At 35.3% G+C, this 25,867-nt stretch overlaps 2 protein-coding genes across 3 annotated transcripts; both read left to right on the top strand.

Annotated features, from left to right (window-relative positions):
• Positions 1-457: 457 nt before the first annotated feature.
• On the top strand, positions 458-862 carry LOC142172750 (uncharacterized). The gene has a single exon (XM_075236426.1). The coding sequence runs from the start codon at positions 458-460 to the stop codon at positions 860-862; it is 405 nt and encodes a 134-aa protein (XP_075092527.1).
• Positions 863-15,109: 14,247 nt separating this feature from the next.
• On the top strand, positions 15,110-25,358 carry LOC107775096 (protein RETICULATA-RELATED 4, chloroplastic-like). Of its 2 annotated transcripts, XM_075237392.1 has the most exons (10): positions 15,110-15,742; positions 16,090-16,301; positions 20,845-20,913; positions 21,003-21,092; positions 21,634-21,765; positions 21,867-21,920; positions 22,016-22,060; positions 23,872-24,005; positions 24,685-24,810; positions 24,905-25,358. In XM_075237392.1, the coding sequence occupies exons 1-10, from the start codon at positions 15,382-15,384 to the stop codon at positions 24,987-24,989; spliced, it is 1,308 nt and encodes a 435-aa protein (XP_075093493.1). In that variant the 5' UTR covers positions 15,110-15,381; the 3' UTR covers positions 24,990-25,358. The 2 variants fall into 2 exon arrangements, with proteins under 2 accessions (XP_075093493.1, XP_075093494.1); XM_075237393.1 differs by lacking the exon at positions 21,003-21,092 and having other exon boundaries at positions 15,114-15,742.
• Positions 25,359-25,867: the final 509 nt, after the last annotated feature.

Below are 25,867 nucleotides of genomic sequence, written 5' to 3'. Positions count from 1 at the left end.
GGAAATCATGCTGGAGGAAGATCTTTGGTAAAACCCATGATTAGAGCCGGATATTATTGGCCAAAAATGGAGGAAGACGCGGAAAATTTTGTGGCAAAATGTGACAAGATATGGTAACAACATGCATCGACCAGCTGAATTATTGTATCCAGTCGTTGCACCATGGCCTTTTATGAAGTGGGGGATGGATATCGTAGGTCAACTACCACAAGTCAAAGGCAAAGTAAGATTTTTGTTAGTTCTCACTGACTATTTTACTAAGTGGGTAGAAGCGGGAGCTTTCAAACAGGTACGAGAAAAAGAGGTCAGAGACTTCATCTAGCGAAACATCATATGCCGATTCGGGGTGCCAAAGGAAATCGTATGTGATAATGGCCCTCAATTTATAGGTGCAAAAATCACGGAATTTTTTCAAAGTTGGCGAATTAAAAGGATTACCTCAATACCTTACCATCCGATGGGTAATGGACAAGATGAATCAACAAATAAAGTCATTATCAACAACTTGAAGAAAAGACTGGATGAATCTAAAGGCAATTGGCCAGAGGTACTACTTGGAGTCTTGTGGGCTTACCGAACAACAACAAAAACAAGTAGGGGAAAAACACCGTTTTCACTTGTATATGAAGATGAAGCCTTAATTTCAATCGAGATAGGGGAACCAAGTACGAGATATACTCAAGCTACTGAAGAATCGAATGAAGAAGAGATGCGGATAAACCTGGATTTACTTGAAGAAATGAGGGAAACTGCATTAATAAGGATGGCAGTGCAAAAACAAATTATTGAGCAGTATTACAATCGAAAAGCCCATCTCAGATACTTCAAGATTGGGTACTACGTACTCAAGAAATTTTTCTAATCCACAAGGGCAGCCAACGCAGGAAAGTTAAGTCCAAATTGGGAAGGGCCTTACAAGATTCATGGTATCGCAGGAAAAGGAGCATACGAGCTTGAAACATTGGATGGCAAGACTCTACCTTCAAATTAGAATGATGTTCATCTGAAGAGATACTACTTCTAAGGAAAGGAAATACCAACGGGCAGGTATCCCCACTCACGATTTTTATTTTTGAATTATTAAAATTTTACTAACGATTTTAGATGATAGGCAGAAAGCTAGTCCGTACTAAATGATGAATTACGACCTGAAAGACACGTGGAGAACATAATTCCCGGTCCAGGGTTACAATTATTCTGATGGAAATTTAAATGGGTTATGCAGCCTTCATCTAAAATCATACCTCCGAGTACCGTATGTTTTTCCTTTTCAGGAAAAGGACTGCATGGAAGGAATAATCAAGTTCTCGAGATTTCATACTTCAAAGCTCAAACACTTGGGGGACTAATATAATATACATATATCATATGTCTAATGAAGGCAAGGAAGGCTGAAACAAATAAATTTCAAGTCAAGCCTAAAGTCTACTAAATAAATATCAAGTTCTGAGCAAAGTCACGAGCCTAAAATGCAAGCCTGATCCAAAAGCCTGTGGAGAATACACTCGTGGATACAGATTTCAAAATCTTACAAATGTTTAGGTTAAAGGCAATATTTAGCTATGGGTCATAAAGAAACTCTTGGTTTTTCTTTTTAGCAAATCTGTTGTAAAGAAAATAGTTACGGAAGAGTAATAGAAGATATTTAAATATATATAAGATGTTATTTAAACTTGACAAAGTTCGAATGAAAACTTTATCAAAGTTATTTCAAGAAACATGTGTGTTCCTATTTCTCCTTTCCTATTTTTACACCATTATGAAGTTGAGACATATTCTTCATTAAGTGTCGTATATAAAAGGGCCTTCTTTTATAGTTCATGTTTGATTCAAAAATCCATGAAGTTAATTAAGCATTTCTAAAAGTGCAAAAAATCAAAAGGGTAAAGCAAACCAACCAATTAAAAAGCAAGACCTTGGACTTATAAAAAAGCAAGGCGAATTACTAAAAGAGTATAGCAGAAACTCGAGAGAATTAAGTTAAAATGAAAACTTTGTAATATTAAGTTTAAGCTAAGTATGAACTTAGTCATAAACTGATTGTCATTCTAGAAGCCCCGAAAAGGCCTGGGGACATACTGTTACCAAAAACATAACCCCCAAATGGGACCAGGGGTAATACCACCACACATTCCACCAAAAAGAAAAAAAAGAGTCAAACTTCACAAATAAACTTTCGTTGTGGAGAAGGTTCAGAAGAAGAGTTCAGGGCATCATCAGCAACAAAAGGCTTGATTTGGTCTGAAGGAGCTGGGACATCCACCGCACCAGGATCCGCTTCAATATTTTCGGGATATCAGCCATAGGTGAAGAAAAGCTTTGGCTTTGCTGAGTTTTTTCTATTGTCTCCTTAATCTTGGCTAACTCAACATCCAAGCTAAAACCTTCTTGGCTTACTTCTATAAGAGTATCATGGCCCGTGTTCAAAATAGCCCAACTAACTTCAACAGCAGCCCTATCCTCAAGAGCCTCGTAGTCTCTTTCCCAATGGTCAATTTCACTATTGAACTCCTCCCTCCCAGTTAAAACAACATTGTAAGAAGACTGCAAAGGGGCAAATGAACTCTCCAAAAACTTAAACTTGTAAGAAGACACTCGGAGATCTTGTTGGACCTGTGTGAGTATTTGAACAAGCTCACCAGCATAAACTTCTTTCTCATTTAGCAAAGCTTTAAGGCCTCTGATCTCTTCAGTAGATTTGGAGAGTTGTTCAGCAAAAGAAGAATCAAGGAGATTCTTTTCTTTGCCCGCCTGGTTGGAAGAAGCTTTTTCAACTGTCAATTCTGATGCCATGACTCTCAACCGGTGCTCTAAGGTACATTTGCTTTCTTCTAAAACTTCCATCTCAAGCTGAAAACTTTCATATTATTCTTTCCAATTGTCTGCCTCAATTTGGTAATCATGCATCAATTACTATGTATGGGAAACCCTTTTCATCATTTCCGTACCGATGAGATTTATCTAAAAAAGGGGGTAAGAATCTTAGTAAAAGGAGAATGGAATAAAACATGAAAAGAAATTAATACCTTCAATGATGACTGCACGATATCATTCATCCAAGTCAAAGAACTGTGACTTTCTAGTTTGGACTTTTCAACCGAACCAATCAAAGGTTTCAACCATACGTCAGCTCAACCTGACTTTTTCAAAAGACTACCATCGGCAGGGACTTCAATGGTAATTTGCTTCATCACTCTACTTCTACTTGAAGAACCAACTTAAGTGCAAGAAATAGTATTAGTGGGGACTGTAGAGGAAGTCATAATAGCTTGAGGTGGGGCAAAACAACAGCAGTAGAAACAGGCAAAGAGCATTCCATTGGGATAGACGCGGGGAAAGACGCAAGAGGTACTTCATCAGACACCAAATCAAAAACTTCACTATCAAACCCACATGAAAAAAGTTGTTCATCAGAGTCACAAGCTGCCATAGGAGTATCATCGTCAGAACTCACTAAGGTGGCTTTAATATGCTCGATCACGAGAATAGAACGGGGAGGAGTAGCTTCGTCATTCGAAATAACGCGTCTTCTAGCTCGCGGCCTTCTAACCAAAGAACTTCCATCTCGTTCCTCTTCCTCCTCAGAATCCTGGGGTGCATCAGCTTTCCTTTTCGATGAAGAACTTAATATTATCTCCTGAGCTCTTGCCAAAGAAAGTATGGAAGTTGCGATTGACTCGACACTTACACCACGAATAGGAAACCCTGATAAAAAAGGGGTCAAATACATTCTAAAGGGAGGATGAACAAAAATAGAAAGAAGAAAGGATAGTTTTTACCATGTGTCTTAACCTTCCAACCAAACCTGTTTGAAAGGTATTTCCAAGATCTAACCTCCATCAGAGCGATGATCAACAATTTCTCTACCCAACCACGGAAATTGGGAATCTCTTCAACAGTTCCCATGGTTGCTGAAAAAAGAGAGGTGAAACGGTCACGGGAAGAACAAACCCTTTCTTAAAAAGGAAAAAAGGGGGGAAAAGAGAAAAAAGAAAGTTGTAAAGAAAACTTACATGCAAAATTCCACTTTTCAGGGAATGGTATATTTTCTTCACCTACTAACCCTACAGTAGGAGCATCAATAAATCTGGCATACCAGCCATGGTCCTTGTCATCCTCAGGGCTGACTAAAATCCTCTTACTCATTGCCACCAAAGTAAAGATCCCATGTCGGAACAACTTAGGGGAGTAAAGGTGGATCAGATAAAAAAAAGTAAAAAGCAATTGAGCCAAGTTAGCCAAGTACCTTAAATAAGCAACAACCCTCCACACAATAGGGCCAATTTGTCCTAAACAAACATTGAAAAACCGAAAGAACTCGATGATAACAGGATCAATGGGGGGTCTAAAATTCAGTGTAAAGGGATATGTATACACGAAAGAAAAGCCAACCTTGAAGGACGTGATCCTTTGATTTGTATTAGGAATTATGATTGGGAAGTCAAATTTCCAATGACAATCTCTATGAACAACAGAGATCAAACCTTCAATAATCTGAGAAGGGTAAACATCAGCACGATCAAGAGAGGACATAGAAGAAACCTGATTCTTAATCGACTCTCTATCAGTATAAAAAAGAAAGTTCAAAGGGGATAATTTTGTCTACTATGGATTCACGAATTGGTTCATTAGAGTCCCTACTTCTGGCAGAAGATCTATGTAGAAGAGAACCCCTAGTTCTAGAAGAAGAAGGAGGAATAGAACTAGGTGGAGGTAAAGAAGCACCTCGAATAGATGATGATCCTAAACTGCGTAATCTTCCCCCTTTTCTGCTTCTAATAGGAGCAAGGGGAAGTTCATCAACAATAGGAACTTTTTGGGGATTAGGGTTAGAAGAATACATAGCTGTACGAGGAAGAAGACAAGAATGAATATTCAAAGATGGAAAACTTTTATGAGAAAGAAAAAGACAAAGGTTATATTTGTGCTCAGAAGCAACCGTCAAACAAAAAGGTAATGATGGGAACGTCATGATGAAAACTGTCACTTCGTGATTGATGTAAGCCGTAAAAAAGCCTTAAAAGGTGTTGAAGGGTTTCAGAACCAATCAAACGTCACCACGTGTCATATGCATTAAATGGAAGTGACATGCGAAGCGTTAGTTCTGCATAAGGTATAATGATATGTAGAATGACGGCAAAAATTCCTGCTTTAATAAGATCCACTTCCCAAATGTTCAATTGATGAATAAATGGCAAGTAGGGGGACTATCTGTATTGGAAAAAATCAAGTTAACATATGGAATTAATTATGTGCTGACATGTCAAGACACGTGGATCAACGAAAGAGTGACAGATGGCAAAGAGTATTCGAAGAAACACAAGCCTTAATAAATACGGGCATAGATTCAAGAAAACAGGAAGGAACGGTTACTCGGACCTCTTGGTAATTTGAAGAGATATCGGAGGAATGAACCTAGATAGCAAAAAGTACATATACGTATTATCCGTAATTAATGAGCATCAATGATGGAAAACGTTACAGAATCTTCACGAAACAGTTACGATTGCTAATTATAACGTTACATTAACACCATTAATTGGTCATAATGGCTCTGTTGTGAGAGGAAAGAAACGTATTACTTAGAAATAGCTATAAAAGGAGAAGAATAAACATTTGTAAGGACACAGAATATTATTGGAATACACTGATTTACTTTGCTTTCTTTTACTTACTCAGCTATCATTTAAGTCAATTCTTCTTATTTGTTCCTTACTTGATTATCAGTAACCCGAGTTCTTCTAAAATTAAGCTTTGACCGAAATTTTTATTTTCTAGTTAAACACAAAGTACTAAAAAAAAGAGGGGAAATATAGAAGAAAATGGATAGAGGAATTGTTTTTTAGCATAACATAGAGGGATGATAGATAGGGGAATTTTGCGGCTAGAAGCAATTTACTTCTAGTCTGTACAGCTTTAAAGAAAATATATAATTGGTTGGTCGAGAGATTAATAATATTTTTTTACACCAAAACAAAAATATTACAAAAAAATAAAGAACCTTTATATGTTGCTATATTTGTAAGGCTATATATTACCCAAAGTGGAAAATAGAAAAAACTAGTCAAAAAACATCCTTTTCACATACATGAATTTCTTTTTCTTGAATTTATATTGGGATAACCTAACTTATCCCTTTAGCTTGCGTAGCTATATTATTAAATTTAAATAGAAAGAATTACGTATTTAATCACTTGGCACATCATCCCAACTAAAAATAGCTTGGGTTTGAAGTTTTTATCTGGTTTGGCCCAGATTGTATATAATTTGAAAGAAACTTTTCAGTCTTTAGCCATTATTAAAGACATACTTCTAGGTTTTTTTTTCTTTTCTTCTTTCTTCTTTCCCAGCATACTCAATCTCTCTTCACTCGCCTCTCTCTTCTTTCTCCCTAAAATTACAGATTTATTTGTACATACTCGTGATAATCCTCGCATTCTATATTAATTAGATTTCGATTTTTGAGTTAATTGACAAGAAGAGGTTCAGGAACCACAATAAATTTGGCATATCAGTCCAAAAACTATCATATCTGGCCTAAAACTATCAGATCTTGCCTAAAAGAGTATCTCCGACGACCTCGTCTCATATTTTCTTATTTCTCTTAGTTTTTGTTTCATCCTTTGCTACTGGTGAAGCCCAGATTCAAATGCCAAAACCTCGCCGGAAAATTCAACACCAGCAACCACCGAAAATTGTAATGTGGTGATGGACAGAAGGTGTTTTCTAGCGTAAATTTGTATAGGTGGTGTTTATACACACTTATACAATATTGTATAAATATGTATAAGTGTGTATATATATATATATGCTTACAATATTGTATAAATTAGATATATTTTTAATGTATAAGTGTGTATATACATTGTACGTGTATAATAGGCATCCATGGATGTTTGACACTTTCTTCTTCTTTTTTTTCTTTGTCTTATTTTTCTGATATACATTATTAGAGATTATATATACAAGTTTATACAAAGTTATACATCATTATACATGTAATGTACATGTGCAGTTAAATATAAAATTAAAATTTTATATGTTCAATCTATGTATAAATCGACTTTTCTTGTTGATTAATTTGCAAAATCATGAACGTGCAATAATTTTTTCAATTCTTATTTTTTATTTATGCTATTTGCAACTTGGAAAAGAAGAAAATTTAAGGTTTTCAAGTTGCATTATATATGAATTTGAATTTTTTGTAGCTGGAATAGAAATATATACAAACTTGGGGAAGAAGAATAAAAAATCACCGAATTTTCGTACTTGAAGATCTGCAGAATAAAAAGGAAAAAGAAAAAAATGCTTATTTTTCAAAGTTTAGCCTATTTTTTACTGGTCTACAGATTTGAAAATTATAACTGGGTTATTTTGCTGCAATGTATATAGGTGTACTGTATTTTTGTGTAATTCTATTATTTTGGGTTAACCTAGCTCATGGCCCTTAATTAGCTTGTCCTTTTCTTTTCCATGGAAATAAATTAATCGTCATTTTTCAATCTGATTATAAGAGCTACAGGCTTCAACTAAATAGAGAAATAGAGCACAACTAGTAGAAAACTATTGCCCACTTAAAAATACAATTTATTGAGGTTAGCTTTCCTAACTATCTAATAAACAAATTTATTCAAGATAGCTAGCTAGTAAATGGGGCTAGTATATACAGCATTGCTCGATAAATGGGACTAAAGTAATTGATTCTATTTGATTGTTGCCTTTTAAAATAGAATCTTGATCACGAAAGAATATAGTGGGATAAATAAAATTCTTTCACTTTTCAAAGTGTAGCATTCGAGCTCAAAAAAAAGAAGAAGAATTAAATGATCGGACATGTTTTCCTTTAAATGAGCCGTACATGACACGATTTGGAACTAGTTAGATCGACAAATTCGAATATCAAATGGTTAAATAAAAAAAATTAGATCGACAAATTCGAATACCAAATGGTTAAATAAAAAAAATTAGGCACATCCATTGCAATTGGAGGATAGGCTGCTTTGAGCAGTTAGTTCACATTTTCCTTCGAACTTACAAGTACAAGAAATAAATACTACTCCTTAGTATTTGATTACAAAACTTAATGCAGAAATTAAATTCCCCTACACAAAGGATCTATTTTGAAAAAAGACTTCCTTTTATTCAAAAGTTAAAGTTAAACTTACAAAATGCAGATTAGTAAAAACTTTATAACTATGAGCGTTTCAATCATGCTTAAACAGATAACATATGAATGATGAGGAAATTGTTACAATAATCCTTTTTAAACCTATCTATTTCAATGTAATATTCTAATTCCAAACTTAATACTCATACCTACTTACAACATGTTTGGATGGTTGTTACTTATTGTATTATATCATATTGTTACAATAAATACAACATCTATTTTAATTGTTACTTAAATTTTTTTTGTATTATATCGTTAAATCTGTTATTTGCGTAACGATGAAAAATGTCACTTTATATAAAGATCAATTGGTGTATTATTTTTTCTCTCATCTTGTCATTCCTTATTATTAAATAATTCTATTTTATCTTTTACCCTGCCTTTTTATATAATAGTTCTAACATGGTATCCTATTTTTTCTTTGTAATATTGCAAGTTTATTTCTTATATTGCTGGTGCATAATATCATGAAATAACTGTATAGGGTAAAATATAATATGACACGTGGTCATCTAAAGGAAAGACACGTGGAACCCAAGACGGGGATGGCCGAAGACCGAACACAGCTATTCCATTTGTCACCGGAAGGGATAACGCTCATAAAGGTGTATTAAATATTTTGCGCCCGGTAGCATTTAATAAAGAATATTCTACAATATTAAGAACGACTGCCCGTTACAGAGAATTTGAGATTTATGTTCACTGTTACATCTTCATCAATGACCCTCATGATTGACATTAAAGGAGGACATGATCCTCGGACCTCCTTCCCTTGACACAGCTATAAATAGTGAGTCCGGTTATCATTATAAAGGACACGAAGTTTCTGGATAACTTACTCTACATTCTATACAAAGCTTAATACTATTTTACTTTCTTGCTTTTGATCTCATCATTGCTATGCCTGGAAACTTTGTTCCCGAAACTGTCATTTCTGCAATTTCATCTACATTCTGAGGTTAAGTATTGTATAATTCTTTAATTATTTTATTATTTTAGGATCAAATAAGTCCACTTGTTTAGAAACAACGTATAAATTCAACTGTACTATTTTACAGGTAAACAACAACGATAAATAAATACAATCTATTTAAATATTATATTCATAAAAATAATACACCTACAACTAACAACCATATAGAAGGAATATCAATTTTTGGAAATAGCGAAAAATCCTCCTCTCAAAGAGAACCTCAACTTTACCATTATAGCAAGCTCTGTATAATATTTTTATTATTGAAAATGATGTATAACAAAAGTCTACTCATTTAAAGGAAAAGAACAAATAAAACCAACAGAAAGGAAACAGGAAAAGGATAGCTAAGACAATGAAGCGGAAGTCTAATTCCACACCAACCACTTACGATGCACGTGACTTTTCCGCTATACGACTAATATTTCGATACTCCCACACGACGACTCCATCATATCCACGCTTCTGCTTTCCCCGTGTAACTCACGCGCCGGTGTACACTTCTGCGGACATTCCAAGGTTTGCTAGTCAGCATCTATTGGAACTAGTGTTTTTTTGTGTTTGTGTTTCAGTATCCGCATTGAAATCCGAGGTAAGTATTCTCTGCCAAGGATGAACTAGTTCATTTTATGGGCACTCTTTGTTCCTTCTTTAAATATATGTTCTAGATAGAATAATATTCTCTTATATTTAATAAGTAATTTAATTTAATATCAAGTTTTTGATTTTGTATGTTGTCATATATGTTCTTGATGTCATTATTTTATAGTCATAACAATATTATGTCTTTTCTTAGATTACAAATTTTAAGATTCGTTCTTTCTATTTTAAATTTGGTGTTCAGTAGAAAAGATTCACGTAAAATAAATGGTGGGAGTAATAATTTGTCTTCCATTTTGTATGGCACCTTGTTGTTTATTTTTTTTTTCAAAAAAGTATGTAACATCTTTTTATATTTAAAAGGCAAAAAAGCCTCCTAGCCATTTGAACTTGCACCCGATTATCATGCCGGTAAATAAACTTTCAAAATTCCCATATAAACACTTCAACTCGAAAATAAGTTAACTAACAAACACATCCGACAGTTGAATCCTAGCGTGTGCATTACAATTTCACAAACGTGGCAATCCAGTCAGCAATAAACGAATTAAAACCTGTCACATGTAAGGCACGAAAACACACTAAGCACCGACTATTTCCCATTCATTTTAACCTCAAGACCCTAAAACACTCAAAATTAATTTCATTTTCAGTCGCCTCTCTCTCATAGAACTCTACATTTTCAATCGTCTACTCAAATAGAGTGAACGATTGTCATAGGACTTTCCGTCCATTAGATCATGATCTGCACATTGTATTTTTTTTCTTCAAAATCGGTCCCAAAAGAAGAATCTGAGTGTTTCGTGTACCGTCGATTTCTCCTTCACCAGAAACATAGAAGTCATCCAAGGTCTGATTGTAATCTTTCATGAAATTTCTAGTTGTTTTCTTGGGTTTTTATGCGTTAATGAAGTTGGTCATGATGGATATATTTTGTATGCATGCAATGGTTCTTTCATTATTTAAGGTTTAATATTAGGACTTTTGTGGAATAACATACTAAATTCTTATTTTTTTCCTCTGAATTTTGTCAGTTCCATGGCTGATTTGGCATATAGGGCTAAAAAATGAGGGTTTTTTTATCATATCGAAATTTTTTATCTCTTAAAGTGATAAATAATGGTTCTTTGCCGCATTTGCTTGTTGTTTTTCAAAGACATATTCAGACAATATTGTCTTTTTCTTTTGAATATTTTACTGATTTAACTTATCTTATCTTATTTTTATAGGTGCAATGAGGTAGGATGGTTGTTCTTGTGAAATTACAATTTCACTATCACGGACAACCGGTAGCTAGCCTATTAGTGAGGTATGAAAACGGTATAACATGACCTACTATTATAATTGTTGACACTGATGAACTGCATGTTATTCAATTCAACAAATGGATAGATGATACAGGATACTTAGGTGTGGAGAAATTTGCATGTCAAGTCAATTAAAAAGGAGCATTTCGATTTATTAAGTATGATGCTGATGTGTTAAAATTCTGCAAAGATCTTCATGATGGGGATTTTATTGATGTTTATTTATGTCACACTGTTAATATGCTATGTGTTGATAATGAATTGGATGAAATGTTAAGTAGTAGTGTGGAACCCAGTTATATTCCATATGACCAAACAATTGGCTTTAGTGAAGTGCCACAAAGGCAAACAAGTAGAGCTAATGCTAGGGCAACAAACTCACATACGAATGATATAAATAGTGGTTGTTTCACTGAGGGGAGGGTAAAGGGAGTGCTGCTGATATAGAAGAGTCTACTGAGGATGAATGGGAGTTCTACAACTTTCATCTAGCTATAGATTCAGATTGTGATGAATTTGAGAGCAATTTTGAGAGTGAGGATGCTGAATATGAGGGCGTTTTTGCTGATGAGGATACAGATGAGTCACTTTATGATGCTGATGAAGATGTTGTTGGAGAGACATGTGATATAGAAAGGTAACCTTGTTGCTGCTAGACAGACCAAAGTAAATTAGAAGAATTTGAAAGAGAGATCTAGTGATGTTAATGTAGATGAGCTACCTAGTGGCCCAGTAGGTATTGACCCTAGATTTGAAAATATTTACAAGGATAAGTCTGCTAAATATGCTAGAAAATTGGGAGGGGATGAGCAATACCTAGACAGTTCAGATCCAGGGAGTGAGGATAGTACTGATAATGATGTAGATGCAGATGATGAGGTGCAGAACCTTCCTCCAAGAAGATACAGTAAAAAGGTCTACTTTGACCCTAAATGTAAGAAAATTATTTTCCAACTATGAATGGTCTTTGAAAATAATAGAAAATTTAGATCTGATTTACAAGACTATGTTGTACAGAGGAGAGTTCAGTTAAAGTTGAGGCCAAATGAGAGGAATAGGGTCAGGACAACATATTTGAACTCTAGTAGATGTAGATGGCATATTTTAGGCAATTTATAAGGCCACACATAGAACTTCATTGTTAACACCTGCTACCCTGTTCGTTCATGCTTCCCAGTCACAAGGAACAAGCTTGCTGACACAGCTTGGATAGTTAAACATTACAAAGATAAGATCATTAATCAGCTTACATAAAGCTCAAGAAGTTGCAAGAGTTGATAAGGACTAAGTATGGTGCGTATGTAGGAAAAACAATATGTGCCAGAACTAGACAAAAGGTAATGGGTAAGTATTTACGTGATTACAAATGGAGTTTTCTAAGATTTATCATTATGTTGACATAATAAGAACTACTAACCCTGGCAATACTGTTACGGCGAGGACTTTAAAAGAAATAGAACTTGGTAAAGAGGTCTTTGTAGGGATATATATATTATCTACATGCTTTGAAAACAGGTTGGTAAGAAGGGTGTAGAAATATAATTGGCTTTGATGGTGTATTTTTGAAGGGAGTGTGTAAATATGAGCTATTGTCATGTATTGCTAAGGATGGTAATAATCAGATGTACCATGTTGCTTGGGTAGTGGTTGAGAAAGAGACCAAGAACAGTTGGCCATGGTTTTTTTTAGGTGTCTAATGGAGGACTTAAAACTGACAGAATCTGAAGGTGAAGGACTAACAATTATGTCTGATATGTAGAAGGTATATGTATTGTTTTAATCTCGTTTTTTACTTTAATACTTAAACTTGCATTATATGAACTCTAACAATGTATTTTTATTGTTCAAGGAACTTGTTCGTTGTATCTGAATTAATGCCAAATGTTGAGTATAGAATGTGTGCAACGCACATATAGAGCAACTAGAAGAAAACCTGGAGTGGTGAGGAAAGAAGGAAGAAATTCTGGGATTGTGCAAGAGATTCATTTGAAGCATTTTTAAAGGATAACTAGATGAGTTGGCAGAATTGGGTGACAATAAGATAATAGAAGACTTGCTTAGATATCCCAAACAGTCATGGTACATGGCCTTTTTTAAAGACTATAGTAAGTGTGATGTTGTGCAGAACAACATGTGTGATACCTTAAACTATTGGATACTTACTTCTAGGCACAAGTCAATCATAACTATGTTGGAAGAGATCATAGTGAAGGTAATAGAGAGGATGACTAATATGAGAGAAATAGCTACAAAATGGAATTCTGATATATCTCCTATGGCAATAGGGTACATTGAAGAGCAATATATAAGAGCCGCCAAGCATGAATATAAATGGAATGGGGTCACTAGATCTACTGAGTTTTTTTATATTCTAGGTGTTTTAGAAAGGGCAAAGTTCAACTGTTGGTGCTGGGAGCAGTACTGTAAATGCCTAGGCTACTACAACTGCATCAAGAGGTCATTTTGGTACTACTATTGATGGTGGATCTGCAACACAACAATTTGGTACTACTGCAACAACTAGATCTGCAACACAAAGAAATTCTGAAACTACTTCTGATGGTGGATCAGGAACACAACAATCTGGAACTACAGAAGAAAGATCAAGGACTCCTCAATAAATTCTTAAAACTTTAGGTGGAATGCCTAAGACTGATGAATTTGAAATACTGTTTGGTAAATCAGGGATAGTCATAGAGAGGGTAAATATGTGAAATTCTGTCCAATTGTTATGTCTAAATATTATGCTAAGTTCTGAAATTATATTTCTATTTAAATGTAGTTTGGGTTAAGAGACAGAGTCACCCACGATCCTAGGCAAATAATTGATGCTAGCCAGACCAATATTGATCTTGGATAAATAACACTTGTACTAAGGTGGAAAGGAACAAATGCAGTAACACAAAGGCAGCCTCAACAACAGGCTAGAAGGAGATAAACTCAGGCAACCCTAAGCCAATCTGAAACTCTTTCTTCAACTCAACCAAACCTGAGCCAATCTTAGTTCAACTTCAACCAGTCTTAACTATAATGATTTGAAGAAATATTTCCCTTTGTGAAAGTTTAAGTTTGTTAGTATCAGAACTTATTTGTAGGTTATTTTTTTGTGGAAGATTTAGTCTAAAATATTCAGAACATAGTTAATGAATGTTGTTTTGGTTTGGTTTAGGCACAATAGTAAATTGGTTTCTGCTAGTATGGAGATTTGACAGCCTACTTTTGACAATCAAGATGATTGTTTTGAACTTGTCTAATATATGTTCGGATGTTAATGCCAAGTATCACTTTTCATTGCAACAAAATACTTCATGCACTTGACATTATTATTGTTTGTTAAGAATAAACACACAATGCAAAGATCCTAAGCTAAAATTACACTATAAGGAGCATTGTAGCAACAAACGCAATTACATATTGTTTTCCCCTATTCCTTCGCTGCTCATTGACGCGAATTCTTGATATCAGTCTGGATATCACTTGCTTGTAATGATTTGGAAGAAATGGGTCAACCCACCTGAAAAAATTATAGCAACTGCTTGTACCATACTTTGAGCATCCTAAGAACCTTCTACCCGAATTAGTGGGCTTCTAGGTTATGCACACAATAACGTCAATCTCCACAACGACAAAATACACGACGTTCCATTACATTCTTGGCCTGAAGAATAAAATATCGACCTCGAGAAGAAAAAAACTGACTTGAATCTATAAAAAAGTTGAAGAGTAGAAGTGCTACAAAGCTTGTATAGTCAATAACAAAGGTTGTAGGCCAAATGAGGAAGAAGAAGCCCTCTAAATAGATGGGCCCTTGGGTTTATTACCGTTGGGCATTGAAAAAAGCTCATTCACGCTCCTGCCAGGCGTGACTTATACTCACAACTGACTAGGAATAATTGACGTTACATATATTGAGTCAACGATAGGAGGTGTTTATTAGTTCACTTATACTCAAGTTAAATGTTCACGTGGGAATTTTGATCTTCTCAATCAGCCAAGAAAGCAATGAGCAATGAATTATAAAGTTTCAGATTTAAATCTTAGCAAAGGCAAAAATCTAGGTGATTTCTTTCATTTGTTCATGCCTCAAAAGTTGGTAAGTCCACCTCTATTTGGTGTGCGCGTGAGCTTACTTCCCTATTTCTTCCTCATAAAAACCTAAACTCACATTAAACGCATCTCCCACTCTGTTCTGCAAACCATAGTACTGAACGTTCACTCAAACAGCTACGCTCACCTATTCAGATAGAAAAAACACACAACAGAGAGTATATATATCAACAGCAGCAAAAGACCAAACAGCAAAAAGGCATTAACCCAAAACACCATCAAACATGCCGATCGCCGCCGCCGCCGCCGTTAACTTCCATCCGACGACAACACGCTACAGCGGAGCATTCGCCTCACCACCTTCTTCACCCTTCCGCACCTCCGTTTCCATCTCTAACTCCGTCAACACACGTGTTACTTCGCTCTCGTTGTCCATGAATTCTATCCCTAATTTCACCACCACCCGCCGCACATTCCTACTTTTATCCTTTGCTGCTTCTGGCGGCAGCGGTGGAGACGATAATTTCAACGGAGGTAACGGAGGCAGCGGCGGAAACGGCAGAGGTGGCGGCGGCGGTGATAACGAGGAGAGCGGCGATCAGAAAAACAACAAAAAGGAAGCTTTGATGGCATTGACGGAGGCAGGTAACTCGCTGTTTTTACCTCAAACTCTATATATACACTGAATTTTTTCAAATAAATAAATAAAATACATATAGTAATTTGGACCGATTTAAAATCCTGAATTCCTCTCTGTCGTGCAATCATATTCTGTATTTACTAATTTAAACTGGATTTGGGTTATATATGCGGATTGTATTTTTTTTTTCTTTATACTATCCGTGAATTTTAGCCAGTGATAGCAGTTGTTACCTTTTTATTAGATTACCAATTAATGCTTATAATTGATCTGATTGTGTAATTGTTTTTTGCATTTTAAGTGCATGTAACTGAAACTCATTTAAATTTTGGATCCGTATCTGCTTCTGTAGGTAGGTCATTGGAGAGTTTGCCGAAGGATATGAAGGCGGCGATAGAGGATGGGAGAATACCTGGATCCATAGTATTAAGGTTCTTTGAGCTAGAGAAATCTCCATTATTGGCATGGTTGCTTCAATTTGGAGGGTTTAGGGAGCGGCTTTTGGCAGATGATCTTTTCTTAGCTAAGATTGCTATGGAATGCGGCGTTGGTATATTCACCAAGGTTGGGAATCAGCATTTAGCACTTCAAGTTTTGAAAATTTACTAGTTTCCACCCTAAAGTTCAATGCTTTTTTACTTATTTGGCCTTGATTTTAAAAATATTTGTTATCTGCCTGCACTTTCTTGACACAATATCGGCGACTTTCTAGTGGGGAAGGCATGCATTTGTAGGTGGTTGGGTACTTCTTTTTTGATGAAGTAAGGTATTGCATTATAGGCATCAAGAAGATGCTAAAGGTTACAATCTAAAACTTGGTTAACTCTTAATACAATAGGTGGTTGGGTACTTCTTAATTAACGGGACCTAACACCTATAGTACTTTCTTAACAGGACCTTACATCTATAGTACTTTCTTTAGTTTGTTAAATATTTGGCGAAGACCAAAAGTGAGCGCAAACTTAAAGGACCAAAGCTACTCAGGAGTATATTTAAGGGACCATTTTGAACCTGCCCCTAAATATAAGAGACTTTTCTTTCATTTTTTCTGTACTATGTTGTCATGCTGAAATGGTAAAAATTGTGATTTTACTATAGTTTTTAATGTCGTGTCTATTGTCAAAAGGTGAATTTATCTAGGTCATGTAACTTTGGAAGTTGGTCAAAATTGATTTTAATTATGGATAGATGGGGTAGTATTTGATTGTCCTTTTTGACACATTTGTAGTGATTTCCGAGATGGGAGACATACTGTAGGATGGAGAATTTTCAAGTTTTAACTGCCATGAAGAATATAATTTGGACGAAGTAGAGACTTTTACGCAAAAATTAAGATTGCTGCAAGAGGATAGAGTTGTTAGGAGTAAAGATTGAAATTTTGGGAGGATATAAGATTGAAATTTTGGGAGGATATTTGTTAATTTGGCTATTGTCTGTTTGCTGAAGTGTTGGAGTCGATCAAGAAACCATCATTGGGAGAGATTATCAGCAGATGAGCTTACTAGTAGGCTATGAACTCATCGGTTCAGACAATATGAGCGTTGACTCATAATAAACGAACAACAAAGGAGATTTATCGAGCTCAAATTATGTGTTTATTTTCTTTCGTTTAACTTTTAGGATGCATTCTTCTTGAAGCACACTTGGCTTATGAAGAAAAACGCTGTACTTGAGGAATTTATTTATTTTTTCTAAAAATAGGCCTTTTTCTTTCATTGTTTTGTGTTTGATATTAAGACTTTGCTGGTATTTTGATGTTAAGACTTTAGTTAAACCGTATTTGGGGTGAGGGAAAGGTGAAATCCTACTCTAGAAAAAAATTAAAATTTACATCTTTTGTTATGAGTAATAAGAACTATCCGGGAATTGTTGACAATAGGAGTAAGCTTACCATGTAGGAGAGCAAGATGATGAAAAGTGGGGAGTGCTTTGTGCTTTACTCTGCAACCTTCAAAAATTTATTGAACCAGGGGAAGTCTACAACTCTTTGTTCATCTCTTTCCCTTTCTTCAATCTTTGTTCTTTAAATAATAGTCAAAAAACATCTAGTTTCTAGATGCTTTCCAAGAATCCTTTCAAGTCCTTAACGTCCTCTGTGGTCATGCTAACGGTAAGAATATTTGAAGTTTTTTTTTTAGTTATAATGGAACATCGGGTTTCCTAACTTTTATTTTATGTATGTTATGCTTGGTAAAATGTCATGTCTGTTTATTGATCAGGTAAGATGAAATTTAATGAGAGTATTTGATTCAGCCTCTCCTTTCTCTTTGTTGTAAAGCTGGGGCCCATTTGGGTTTAAGCTGGATAGCCATGAACTCTGGTTGCACAGACCCCTCATCCAGTTGCAGTTTTGAGGGTCTTCGAGGGTTGGGATCGGGGTGGAGATGTTTCAGCAGAATATTTCAAAGGTTGTTCGTGGGCTTCTTTCGGAAACAACCTCTTTATCCTTCGGGGTAGGGGTAAGGTCTGCGTACGCACTACCCTTCCCAGACCCCACTAGTGAGATTTTATTGGGTTGTTGTTGTTTCGTGGGCTTCTTATATGGCCAAAGCTGGATTGCCCGAAGTTAGCTTCAACTTCCTTTTTTTATTGATAACCGTAGTGTACTGACCAGCTTGCGTACACCTCTCGACTAATTCCATTTTTACCTACTACCTCCCACCAATACAGGTATTGGGTAACTCTATCCACCAATGCTTGGACAGATGGGAAGAAATTACCTAGAGCCTGTTTGGAAAGCCACTTAGGAATTGGATTTGAGTGTAATTGGATGTAATTACACAATTAGGCATGTTAAGTAATTACTTGGTCAACATGGAATTGAGTGTAATTGGAGATGTGTAATTACACTCTCGAATTCTCAAGGGGAGGTGAGAATTGGTGGTAATTACTGTGTAATTACAAGGTTACTTTTGAATTTTTTTCCTTTTTGTTTTTATTTTAATTTATTTTCTTTATAACTTTTTATTTCTATTATTTTAATTTCTTTTTATTTGAATTTTTATTTTATTTTTACTTTTTAATTATAAAATATATTTTTCTTTGTACATTATTTATCTTTATTTCTCTACCTTTACTTCTTGCGATTACATGTAATTGCTCGTATATTTTATTTTTTTATTTATTTTATTTCTTCATTTAGCGTAATCGCGTTATTACTCTAGTTTTTGAAACTACACCTCCTAATATTAGAAATAATGAGTCATTAACAAACTTTGGCATATAATGAGTGATGTCATTAAAGTAGAACCTCATTGTTGAATGAGGTTATAAACTTATTATGTTTCGATTTTTTTTTTTTTTTTTTTGGATTTTGAAATTGTATTATATTTATGGTTCCAACTTGTTTTAGTAGTATTGGCTTGTTATTTCATATTGCATGTTGTTCATTTTTTAGTTACAATTGATAGATTAGTTTTGTCAAATATTTGAATAATGTTATGACATTATATTTGTAAACATTAATTTATTTTATCAAATATGCATTTCATGATGTTCTTACAAAACGTATATTATTAATTTTATAATTAATTAAACTAAATATTATTAATTTGGAAAATATATATCATTTATTTTTACAATATTAATTATAAATATAATTACTAATTAATGCATATTCAAGAAAAAATATGTATCTCAAATACCAAATCTAATACCATTTATACTTATAAAAAATCATTTATAAACATATATTTATTATATTAAATTTTAACTTTTGATAATTAATTCATTTAAAATTTAATCTGACTATGTAACTACACTTGTACAACCAAACAGTACGCTTGTAATTACGCTGTAATTACGTTATGACAAACAAACAAGTCGTCGTAATTACTATATTGTGTTATTACTTGGCTGTGTAATTACTACCCTAGTAATTACATCAATTCCAATTATCGGGTCGTTTTCCAAACAGACCCCTAGTGTTTTTGCCTAAGCCAAGATTTGAACCTAAGACCTCATGATCCTCAACCCACTTCATTGACTAAATATATTGATAAGATAGCTTGGTATCCAAACATAAAGAATTATGATCCTTCTTGTGTACATAAGAAATTGGGTGGGTATAGGGCATATAACAAAAAGGGTTTCCTCGATCATAAAATAAAAAAAGAAAAAGCAGACAGGAAGAGTTTGATTCTTTAAACAAGCAGGTTTTGGCTTCTTTTTTAGCACCCTAATTCTCCCTTGGTTGCAAGTGAGCTTCAACTTCTTTACAGGAGAAAGAAATACATAGAAAAAGAAATTATACTCATATAGACCTAACGTCCTAACCAATATAGTTTCATGTGACTAGTCCGAGAAGCATTTGGAGCAGCTATGGAAAACTTGTTTCTCATGGTCGATAATTTCTATGTCCAATAAAGGACTCTTTTTCTTGTGCAAGCATGCACTTGCTTCATCTTTGCTTTAAGAAGTGGGAAATTCCAAAGTCATTGCTGTGGATTATGTTTTCTGTAGTGCTAGAAGGCAATCCTCATTGGCTGAATCCTCTTTTTATCGTCGCTTGCCAAAGTCCAACTGCTATATTTTCTTCTCTGGATTCATGTTCCTTTTCAGGCGTGCATAATTTACCAACCTTTGTCCCGCACATATTGCTTTCCTTATGGGATAGGTCTACTTTATAATTTTTATATTGGTAGCTGCACGTTATTATCTCTATTACTATGGCTTGTAACGTTACCATACTTGGCTAAGCTAGAGATCCATCTTTATATCTTTGGGCGTATGGGGTCCATAAGAACTTGAGTCGACAACATTATGGTTTTTCATTGTGCTGTATAGGGAAAATTTATTTCAAATGTTCCCATTCACCCCAATTAACAGGGACTCCATTCCCAAAGATCTTGAAAGTCCAGCATGATAGGCTATTAGGCTGCTCTGCCTGTCCTTGGCGAACAAAAAGAAAAACAATGTTATGTTACTTTTTCTTTGCAGATTATTTTCATGTTGTCTATATCTGTTTATGTATTAAAATTGTGATTATTTCTCTGTGCTTTTAATTGGTAACTCATTTTTCACCTGTGCGCTACAGCAAATTGCTGTTGCTTTCCTGCTGTCAAAATAGTACGAATATTTGTTTGTTAATTAATCTGCTTTATTCCAGACTGCTGCTGAGTATGAGCGCCGCCGGGAAAACTTTTTTAACGAGCTGGAAATTGTTGCGGCAGATGTGGTATGTTGCCCTTCTTCTGATTGCTAATATATACATCTGTTTTCTATTTTGATTTTTGTTTTTTGCTTGTAATGCTAATAGAAAACAAGATTTTCTTCCATGCAGACCTATTTTTGCTTCCTCTGATTTTATGCTGTGAGAATTATTGGGCTTTCATGGAGGCCGTCACTTTTGCGGGAGTAATTTCCTTTTATCCATATATGTTGCATTTCCAAAAACTTTTTTTTCCTGAAGTTCATCTATCTTTAAAGTAGATCAAATTCACTGCCCGGAACATTTTTCATTTACCTTGGACAAATAATTGATGTTTCTCTCCAAGATGTCATGTATCCTTGGTTAATGAGAAACTTAGATTTTAAATGGCAAATGATTGATGATTCTCTCCAATGTGTTGTTTATCCATTGTGAACGAGAAACTGATATTTTCATGGACAATCACCGATGATTCTCTCCAAGGTATTGTTAATCCGTGGTAAGTGAGAAGGTCAAGTTTTAAGAAGTTCTACATGTTTATCCAGAAATGTTCATCATTTTGTCAATACATGTACTTCTGAAGAAAATGGTGATCTTCCTCAATGCGGTTGAGCTGCAGAAATCCATTCCTTTCAGTGCAACTTCTGTTTTTAGGAAGAAGGAAGATAACGCCACACTCTTTATGGACCAACTATTGCTCTAGGTTTCACAGTTCTATCATTGATATTTTGCCTTTATTCTGCGTAGGTGATGGCCGTAATAGCAGATTTCATGCTCGTCTATCTTCCTGCTCCTACTGTTTCTCTCCGACCACGAATGGCAGGTGATGCTGGACGAATTGCCAAGTTCTTCTACAACTGCCCAGATAATGCCTTTCAGGTCATTAATGCTTATCATGTTAAATTTTATTCAGGTCATAAACACGGGGTTGTACGTTAAGAAAGGTTAAAGGATAAAATTTGACTTGCTATTATATACAGATGGCTCTGCCTGGAACATCGTACACGTTGTTGCAAAGATTAGGTGCAATAGCGGTATGTAATTCTTGTCTTGCTCTCATTCTTGGGAACTAAAATTTCAAGAATGAACTATTGACTAATAACTGGTTTTGATTGGATCAATTTTTTAGCGCAATGGGAGTAAACTTTTTGCTGTTGGAACTGCCTCTTCCCTGGTAATGTTCAAGTTTTCATTTTTTTCATTTTAGATGTGTTTGTGCTGAGACTTTTTCATCTTTACCTTTATCCATATATGTTACAAATGAACTCATTGTTGGTGTCGATTGTTCTTTCTTTTAAAGATCCTATCATCATTCATCTTTTTAGTGATTTGCTTGTGAGGTCATTATTGTTTTTGAAGTGTTAAGTAAATTTTATTGCTCCAGCCCTAAGGATGGTGCTGTAGCTGTACATATCGAGCAAAAACAAGATATATAAGGATTCTGTGAGGTCTAAAATTAATTTTGCTTCACCTACTAGTTCCTCTTTACCCCAAAGAAAATAAAAGCATACAATTGTACAATTGAGCTTAATTTTTTTGTATTGCATTGACTGTCTTGAAAACATCCCATGTTCTGTTCCTTCCATATTATCCACCATTTGGATTGGGGGGATTGTTTATCCACCATATGGATTGGGGGGATTGTTTATCCACCATATGGATTTGGGGGATTGTGTTCCACCATTTGTCTTCCTTGAATGCTTTCCCGTTCCAACATTTCGACATTTGTGCTGTAGTCTTGGGATAACCCAGTGAAGATTTACAATGTTGAGGAAGAGCTGCCGTAGTTGGTCTGTTGTAGGACAGTGTAGAAAGGGGTGGCTAACACTTCCAGGCTTCTCACCACATAAGTAGCATCTTCCCCTTTGAGGTCATTGCTGAAACTTCTAATCATATAGAATGCAAAAGGTTCAATATTAATCTAAACCTCAGCATGTACTGTACGTTCCAGGTCTCCGATACCCTTGGCTTTTTCCTGATAACAAAAGTTTATGAAAAAGAATACAAGGGTGTTTAGTGTTTCATTCCCCTATAATTAATTGCTTCTTTGTTGTCCAATGCCTCAACTTTGGTTGACCATCCCTTAATGCCCTAAAAGTACCTACATTTTGTACCTACTGTACGGTCTACTGATTTCTTATTGGGCTCAAAGACACTGGATTTCTTCCTGCATAACTAGTGACTAGTGACACCGATAACTGAGTCAATTGAGCCATCATACTAAGCTTAAAAGTGAACTGAAAATAGAATGATAATGTTTTACCCAGCCCATTGCACCATCAAACTCATAATAATTACCAAATACTAGAAATATAATGTTTTATTTTGAGCTAGTTTTTCCTAAGGAAAATTGCTCTGAGAAAAGCTGAAATTTGAGAAAAGCTGAAACTTTTCTCATTTATGCCAAAATGTATGTGGCAATACTATTTGCGGATTTTGTATAAAGCCACGGAATGGCTAGAAATTTTGAAGAGTGTATGTGGATGGGTAGAGTAAGGTCTGCGTACACAATACCCTCCCCAGACCCCACTTGTGGGATTTTGCTGGGTCGTTGTTGTTGTTGTTGTTGTATGTGGATGGCTATATAGCACGGGACCTGGGGTCCATTCCTTATGCTGAGGCGGAGCTTAGTTGTTGTGCACCAATGGATCTCACTCACAGCAGCCTGGTTTAGAACTTTTATCCTAAGATAATCACATTGACCCAAGATAATGTTGAAAGTTTTTGGAAGGGAAAAGAACAATTTTTTGACTTGAATCACCTCACTGTCCTGTGATTAATGTTTTTGGCATAACCTCTGTCATTAATTCGCAAAAGAGTCCTTGATTCTATATTAGAATTTTTATTTAACTTCACTTCAAGCATATCACTAATATTTTCGTTCCTGCCTTTTGTTGATTATTGTTTTCTTTCGTGGACACGATTCTTTGCACAATGATATGGGTCCTAGAGGTACCTAAATGAAATTAATTTCTTTTCCACCAGGTTGGCACAGTAGTGACAAATGCAGTACTAAATGCTAAGAAGGCTGTTAATAAGTCCGAAGAGGTGGAGACTTTGCCTGTTCTTTCAACCAGTGTAGCTTATGGTGTTTATATGGCAGTTTCTAGCAACCTTCGGTGAGTGTGATTGGATGAGTTTGATCACTTAATCATTTGTGTTTCAGTTATATTGAGATCTTCATCGTTTATGATCTGCGCTCTCATGTTATAATTTCTCTCATACTTGCCTTTTCTCAAAATATCACAATTTTTCTTGTCCTAAGAAGCAAAATAGAAGCTCTAGTCCAGTAATGCTTGTTTTCATTTTTGCATAATTCCACATTCTTTCATATATTAGTCCAAAGGATATTCCTCCAATATAAGCATCTTTCTGAATGGAATGTCACTGGTCACAATTTTGTATTGTATCATGCAACGTACCCTTTTACTTTCTATACTTAGAATCCAGAAAAATCATCTTATTTTCCTCGGTGCGGTACAGCTTACTGATGTAGCTTGCGTGCAAAGAGTATTTCTCATTGTTCGAATGAATACAGTTTGGTGTTCCAGGGCGCCAGTCCAGTTGGCTTTCACCCCCTCGCCTGTTATCCCGGGAGGGGCTGTTATTCATTTTTCTGTTTTCTTTTATTCACTATTCTGATGTCATATTTTGTCAGGGCTCTATTCTGATCTTCTGAAAAAACCCTCAGGAGAGTATTTTATAGAACATGTACGACTTACAACAACCCCCCCCCCCCAATCCAAGCCAAGCCAAACCCTGCCAATACATTTAATGGGCACATTTCTTCTTTCTCAGATATCAAGTAGTGGCTGGTGTAATTGAGCAACGAATTTTGGAGCCCATGCTACACCAACACAAGTTGCTGTTGAGTGCAATGTGCTTTGCTGTGCGAACAGGCAACACATTCTTGGGTTCACTGTTGTAAGATACTTCACTCCTTTCACAAACATTACAAATACCTCATATTCCTTCAACTCATTAATCACATAACAAAACCTCGACAATTGGTGTACAGGTGGGTCGATTATGCTCGTTTGATCGGAATTCAAAAGGCTCACGATGAAGTTCCTATCCAAAAGGCTCAGGAAGTTGAGTCATAGGTACATCCGCTTGGTTTTGAATTCCGAAAGGTCGATGTGTGCTTGTTAGACCATTTGACATTAAGTAGGTTAGCGGGAAATGATTCGCTCTAGCAGAGGTTATAGACCTAGCATCTTCTTAGGCCTCTCAAGTATCTATACGTGTATCGTAGTTTGAAGACCTTATGATGTTCCTTTTTGGGTTGAGATATCTTCTGCTAAGTCTTTGCTTGAAATTTTCTATCCTTTCTGGTACTTGATAAGTACCAACTACAGGATTGGATTCTGATTGTAACTCAAATGCAACGTTCATTTGAGCAGATTCATAATAAGCACACAGTTTTTTTCGCGCTTGGATACGTATTGATGATATGCTTTCTTGAACATGAACAGCTTTCTTGAACATGAACAGACTTATTGCAGTTCAATCTCATTATGCTTTATACTGGTGTTCACATTTGTGTTTAATGATCAGTTTGTTTTCCACTACTAAAAAGTAATAAACATTTGAGTCCACTTAATTGCACTACCCTCCCCAGATCCCACTTGTAGGATTATACTGTTGTTGTTTCGAAGTGTTTAGGAGTCGTTTAGTTTGTACTAAAAAATAAGTCAGTGTTGCTATTTACCAATGAATAAAAATCAGTACTTCGTATTACACTATTTAATTTGACTAGATATTCAGTTACTGGTTTATAAAGTGGACAAAGTTGTGTTTGGCGTAACTACTGGGTTACTGTTTCATAGCCAGTATGATTAGCCGACTCGCTTTGACTAAGTTAATAGTCTAATAATCAAGCAGCTAATGTGAGGATTAGTCTTTTTGAAGCAATTAATTCTCTGTTAATTATCATAATCTTGTGATACACGGTGGATAGTCTTATGAAAAGGAGTTAATA

The sequence above is a fragment of the Nicotiana tabacum genome, chromosome 18 (assembly GCF_000715075.1).
Source record: "Nicotiana tabacum cultivar K326 chromosome 18, ASM71507v2, whole genome shotgun sequence".
Lineage (NCBI taxonomy): Eukaryota > Viridiplantae > Streptophyta > Magnoliopsida > Solanales > Solanaceae > Nicotiana > Nicotiana tabacum.
This window is presented reverse-complemented; position numbering and strand designations above follow the sequence as displayed.

Coding starts and splice junctions, on each gene's coding strand:
- LOC142172750 (XM_075236426.1), top strand. CDS start 458: ATGGGTAATGGACAAGATGAATCAACAAATAAAGTCATTATCAACAAC.
- LOC107775096 (XM_075237392.1), top strand. CDS start 15,382: ATGCCGATCGCCGCCGCCGCCGCCGTTAACTTCCATCCGACGACAACA. Junction 16,302..20,844: donor GCGTTGGTATATTCACCAAG/GTTGGGAATCAG, acceptor GCTTTATTCCAG/ACTGCTGCTGAGTATGAGCG. Junction 24,811..24,904: donor ACATTCTTGGGTTCACTGTT/GTAAGATACTTC, acceptor ATTGGTGTACAG/GTGGGTCGATTATGCTCGTT.